The sequence below is a fragment of the Convolutriloba macropyga genome, unplaced genomic scaffold (assembly GCF_964194025.1).
Source record: "Convolutriloba macropyga unplaced genomic scaffold, txConMacr16.3 SCAFFOLD_3610, whole genome shotgun sequence".
Lineage (NCBI taxonomy): Eukaryota > Metazoa > Xenacoelomorpha > Acoela > Convolutidae > Convolutriloba > Convolutriloba macropyga.
The window spans coordinates 5654-12096 of NW_027452673.1; the positions used below are offsets into that span (position 1 = coordinate 5654).

Consider the following 6443-nt stretch of genomic DNA (forward strand, 5'->3'; position numbering starts at 1 on the left):
TAGGTGTGTGTGTGCGTGTGTGTTTGTGTGTGTGTGTGTGTATGTATGTATGTGTGTGTGTGCGTGCGTGCGTGTGTGTGTGTGTTTGTGTGTGCGTGTGTGTGCGTGTGTGTGTGTGTGTGTGTGTGTGTGTGTGTGTGCGTGTGTGTGTGTGTGTGTGTGTGTGTGTGTGTGTGTGTGTGTGTGTGTGTGTGCGTGCGTGTGCGTGTGTGTGTGTGTGTGTGTGTGTGTGTGTGTGTGTGTGTGTGTGTGCGTGTGCGTGTGTGTTCGTGTGCGTGCTTTCGTTGTGCGTGCAGAGAAACTATTTTATTAGTAGAACGATAATAATTCTTTATAGTTAAACTGTTCAATAGATACTTACCACAAAAGCAATTTACAGCTGAACTAGTACACAAACTGAACATATACCATGCTACCACTGCTTTCATGCGATTATTACTCATCTTTTCGTTGTACAGGTTCGGAGTTGATTCACACCGTACAAATTCTGCAGTTAATTATAAAAAGAGTTTGAATCACTTTCATTTGTACAGTGTTGTTTGTTCCTTACAGGATCTGGCTGTCTAAACTGATTTTAGGATGACGATGCAAAAAACGTGGTTTCTCGTATTTCTCTCCTTATGTTTAGTATCGTTCTTTTTAACATCCATACACGAGACTAATTTATATTTGAGGAGCGAAATAATCGTTCCTACTAACAACTTGTCAATTCAACTGGCTCTGAGGGATTCCTGGGATTCTTACCAACCAGACCCTATTACAGCTGTGACAAAGAACAGCCGTTTCAATGTAACTATTTGGACAGCCATTTGTGACACTAGAAACTTAGACCAAGGTGCAAAAGCGTTGATTATTTACGCGCTTTCAAGTGTAAGAAGTTTTGGACTAAATGGCAATATGTTCACGTGCGCTGCTTTTGATGAAAAGGGCGTCACACTCGGCCATGTGAGAGAGACACGATTTTATAGCTATTTATTGGGTTTTATGTTGATATGCCCGTTCAACCCGCAATTCGAGTGCCCTAAAAGTGCAGCAATTAGAATTGGAAATGAAAACGAAAGCCCTAAAGTTCCAGTTGAGCTCCAAGATCCACCAATTCAAAACTCTCGAACTAACAAGTTGGCCATTTGCCTGCCTCCAGTAACAAATTACAGTATTATACAACTGTCGTTGGAGAGAGTAGTTGAGTTCTTTGAATACTACAGACTATTTGGCAACACGACAATCTATCAGCCGGTTTTGAGTCTAAACAGACATCCCTTATACCCCCCAGAACATCTGACAAAAGTGTGGAAATACTATCAGAAGATTGGGGTGCTTAAGTTGTACAAAGTCATAGCCCATCCTACAATTGACAGATTCCGAATGTTTAAGGAACAAACTGTTTCCTTTTTTAGCCGTGTAGATTACGACCCTCCTCTATAATAGATATTTTTGACAGAAGTGATAGTACAAGTCCAAACAAATAGTTATAGAATTAATTATTATGTTGAACTATACGGTATAAAACTTGCGCTAAAACTTTTACATCAGTTTCCTTCGACATAAAAGGTTGATATAAATGTTTGACCAGCATTTCTCTGTTTTTTGCACCTTTAAAACCGTTTATAAAAATTTTTATATAAAAAAGGCTACTCTAATAGAACCCCGACCGTTATTTTGCAAGATATTGCAAGAGTCTGGTATGATTATCTAAACTCTTGCTGGAGTTTTGCAACAATATTGCACGATAACGGTCAGGTTTGGACAAGAGAAGTTCCATTTTTTATTCGGCTAACAAGCCATTTTATTCGTTAGAACGCCCATCCTTTATCTTACAATCTTAGATTGTACTTTCGAAAGAATCACGCAAAATTGACAAATATGTTGTAGGATTCTTTTAAGATCAGCGTAAAAACACGCATTATAATTTGTTCACACAATGTAATCAAAACAAACTGTTTGTTCACAGTTGGTAAAAGGAAACAGTTTCCAAGGAAGTGATGCAATCACGGTATATTCATTCCTCCTACTGTCTCACAAAATACTCTTTAAAACACGAGTTTATCAACTACCAAGACCACGATGAGTTCATCGTTTTTAACAAGAACAAATTTAATAACTTTTGGGAAGTCATTTCTCATTTGAGAATGCAATACGGCAACAACATCGGGGCTCTCAAGATAAAAGACACTCCCTTTTACAACGACTGCAATGACACAACTAATGTCAACTATTCGTCCTTTATTCTTCCAGCTGTTTATCTCAAAAGTGATGTCTCTCTGAATGACGGCAAGTCCATATACCAGGCTGACTCTTGTTACATACAGCATCCACATGACTGTCTTTTGAGGAGGACAGCGGGACAGTTCCAACAAACGAGAAGCTCAGGTCTAAATTTGAATTCAGCCAACTCTTTTCTCCTCCTACTACTCGCCAGCCACCCCCCCTCCCGCCTCCTTCCCGCTATTCAAAACTATTTCTGAAGACGGTTTCAATATTGGTAGCATTTTTGGATGCACATTTAATGACTTTTTAGAAGATCGCATTTGAGAAAGAGTGATGTATAGTGTTGCTCGAAATCAGCGGGTTCTCTATCGTTGAATTTGCATTCCATGAGCTTTCGAAATGAAAGTGATTATGTGAGTTTTCGCATGAGGTATATCACCGAAAGTTATTCCCCAAAAAGTTGGACATTTTCTTGAAAACAGCTTGATTTAATGCTTTAAAGATTTTCAATTTTTTGCTTGAGATAACCAGTTGATAAACATTATGAAAGTAATCGACTCAGGTTGTGATATTTGTCTCAATTTTGTGCTAATCATTCATTGGTAGTTTTTTTGGAAAAATTTGAACTGGAGACATAAAATATACAGGAAAACTGTTTGGAGCCATCTCTTCTTTTTTTGCTTCTATGGTTCTGTAGCCAAGTAATTATTCGAGCTGCCCAACTTTGTACAACCTTGCTTATGTGCACAACCTTGATGACAGCCTAGCTGCATATACGTACAAAGATCTGTTTGATGCTTTAGATTTTTTGATGTTGGGTTATGGACTTCCGCCAGCGGAATGAAAAGCGTTTTTAACTAAGTACAAGAATTAATTTATCAAAAAATAAGAAAACATCATAATGATATTTTACAGCAGTAGAATTTAGAGTTTTACAGGATAGAGCTGATTAATTGATCGAGATGGTGATTTTGTTTTGGGGACCAGCCTAAAAATCAGTATGAGTACCCACTATCAATGCAAAAAGTCCAGAATCAAAACCAATCTTAGCACGAAGATTTATAGTGGGGGTCGCAAGGGTTACCCAATATGGTTTGCTTCTGCAAGATTCGTAGTTGCAAGAGTTCATCAGTTGTGAGATATCAATTTAATGACTTGAATCAGTTTGCTCCTGTCTGATTAAACTGGTAAGTTAAATTTTCTAATATTTTTAACTAAGTTCAAGTCATTATTTTTAATCGAAATTCTAACATTTGGCAAGTTGCGCAGAAACAAACCTAAGCTGAGCAACAAATATAGCAGCAGAATATTGTAAAACATGGCAAGCTTTAACAGTTCGGTAGCTGTCGTAAGATCTCCTATTTTTCTATCTTCTGTAGTAAAAAGTTTAGTGTGTTAAGCGAAAAAAAGTGAAAAAGTAATGGAAAACAGGAGTAAACATTTCTTCTGCAATAGGTTTTACTCATGTTGCATTATTTGGGGCTCATAAACCTTTGGTTTTGACTGTTCAATCGTAAAAGCAAATGCACATACAACAAGTCTCGTGAGCCCCCCTTGTCCTATTATTTTGATTGGTAATGGATAGATAAATTTTATGATCTTAACTTGTGTCACCCAATGAGAGCGTATATTGATCAAAATTCACTTTTCATTGAAGAACTAAAAAATCAAAAAAATCAAGCACTGTTTACTTTGGACATGGGTCGAGGATTAACAGTCTAGATTCTATATGTTTTATAAACCACAATTTTTCCAAACTAAAATTTTTTAAACTTATACCTACAAACTTTCATGCCGCTAAGATTGAATGTTGTATATCCTTATAATTGTATACTTAAATCGGAAGAACCAGCGCCACCTCTTCTTGTGATAATAAAACCATTATGAGTACAAACGCACCAAGGTTGAGGTGCCATACGGAAGTGAACTCTGATCAGACCGTGCCAGACGAAAGTAACCTCTGATCAGACCATCCCAGACCAAAGTACCCTCTGATCAGACTAATGTACGCTCGAAACACCGTGTGCGCTCTAAGTGCGCTCAAAACTGTCTCTGATCAGACCTTTCCAGACGGAAAGGACCTATGATCAGACCAAAATCAGACCATTGTCCAGACGATTGTGCGACCATGGCCCAGACCAAACCCAGACCATCGTCCAGACGATTGTGCGCTCAAAATCACTTCTGATCAGACTATTGTGCGCTCAAAATTCACTCCTGATCAGACTATTGTGCGCTCGAAATCACCTTACCGCACGAATTATGTTATAATACATTCATTTCATAAAAATTGATGTTTGCATTGTTAAATTCATTTAAAGAAAAGATCATTTGAAAAGTATTATTGCTAAATAAACGAAAACCAAACTGCTTAGAAAAAATTTGTTTTGTATACATTACTGCATATTTCGATCTTAATGTTTGAATTTAGACATCTTTCCATATAAAACGTCGTATTCTACAGTTAAACAAAATTCTTTGTAAGGGGACTGGGATGTTCTATCAGCTGGACCCCTTTGGTTCTGTTCAAAGACATCAGACTCTAGATGTCTCTGTGATCAGAAAGCTGCTTTTTGTTGCCTCTTTGCAGAACCAACATCGCTCGGTAAAATAAAACAAAAAATCAAAAAAAAATTGCACTCGAAATGGTTTCTGATCAGACCAATGTGCGCTTGAATCCGCCTCTGATCAGATCATCCCCATCCTGAATTGACCTCTGATCATACCATCCCCAGACCGAAAGGACCTCTGATCATACCATCCCCAGACTGAAGTGACCTCTGATCATACCATCCCCAGACCGAAGTGACCTCTGATCATACCATCCCCAGACCGAAGTGACCTCTGATCATACTATTGTGCGCTCGAACCAAATCCCAGACCCTGTAATTTTGGTCTGGGAACACACCGTCTGCGCTGGACTTGGTCTGATCAGAAGTCAACTCCGGATGGCACCTCAACCTGGGATGTATTGTTTTGGTCAGACAAGCTTTTAAAAACAAACTCAAAAATTTGTTCACTGGCGTGGTGCGAGGAAAGAGTTGCGTATAACAGCTAGGAGATCATACGGTGGAAACTACATAAACATGAACTACAATGGCAAAGACATCCTCCGATCATTCCATTATCGCACGGCCATAAACCCCGATGGAGAGCAATGCCTGGTTGGAAGTAAGGTTTGGTGTGGCAAATCCCACTTCGAGAGAATAGATTGGTTGGATTCCATATTGCCAGTCTTGAAAACAAAATGTCTAGAGACATTAGCTACGTTGAATGCAGCAAACCAAACGTGGATGTCTTGAACAGGAAAAAAATCAATGACTAGAAAGTTATCTCTAAGAGGTAGTCATTCTAATAGCTCCAACAAAATGTATATCTTGTCTGTTCAACTATACGAAAAAAGATCAACGAAGTGTTACGACGAAATTATTGTTCCTATTATCCCTGTAACAGTTTATCCGTTTGTTTGTTTTGAAATTTTTCCAACCATTAAGAAACACGATCTGTAAAATCAGATATGGGGATAACAGAACACCCAATTTAAGGCGATAAGTGACATGACTAGCAATAATCATAACCGGATCACCACCCCTGTCTCTTCTAATATTTAAGTCAATTTCCGTATTTTAATGCGTTTCAGACTGAAGTTCAGATCTCATCTGTGCCAGAATGACAGTTAATATTGTTGCATTTTAACAAAAATTTTTGGGGAGATATATCTTTGAGATAAAGTAGAAGAAATAACTATAAACTCAGAATGAAGTAGTTCAGTCGATAGGAGAAACAGGTCATATTACTCTTATATTCATATTCATTGCAAGCTCATTTTCACGGTTTAATCAGCTTAGGCATCAAAATGGCTGAGGGATAGTAAGAACAATGGAATCTTGGTTTTTTTTATCAGCTGATTGTCGTGCAAAAAGCTTTTAGGAGGTTGATGAATGACCCCCTCTTCGAGAGCATGGACAACCAATTTTTCTTACAGATTTGTAAATGCTTGACAAACGAGTAATTATTTGTAAACAAAGACAGTTTTAAAATGCTCAAATTTGGCTTTATATTGTCCCAAAATTTTGCAATAGCATTTAACAATTTGCTAATTGTTCCATTTTTTTCAAGATCTGCAAACATATAAGCAAGGCCTGTCTTTTCTCTACAGTAATGATTTCTTTTTTATGTTCACCTATTGTACGAAAAAACGAGAAACACGACTTCGTGGCTCTTAAAAGCTCATT

General features: G+C 37.9%; 1 protein-coding gene across 1 annotated transcript; it reads left to right on the forward strand.

Annotated features, from left to right (window-relative positions):
• The first annotated feature begins 1979 nt into the window (after nt 1-1979).
• On the forward strand, nt 1980-5641 carry LOC142357703 (uncharacterized). Its single transcript, XM_075409254.1, has 2 exons — nt 1980-2370; nt 5263-5641. Exons 1-2 carry the CDS (start codon nt 1983-1985, stop codon nt 5508-5510), a joined length of 636 nt encoding a protein of 211 aa, XP_075265369.1. The 5' UTR covers nt 1980-1982; the 3' UTR covers nt 5511-5641.
• The last annotated feature ends 802 nt before the right edge of the window (nt 5642-6443 follow it).

Coding starts and splice junctions, on each gene's coding strand:
- LOC142357703 (XM_075409254.1), top strand. CDS start 1,983: ATGCAATCACGGTATATTCATTCCTCCTACTGTCTCACAAAATACTCT. Junction 2,371..5,262: donor CCAACAAACGAGAAGCTCAG/GTCTAAATTTGA, acceptor TGCGTATAACAG/CTAGGAGATCATACGGTGGA.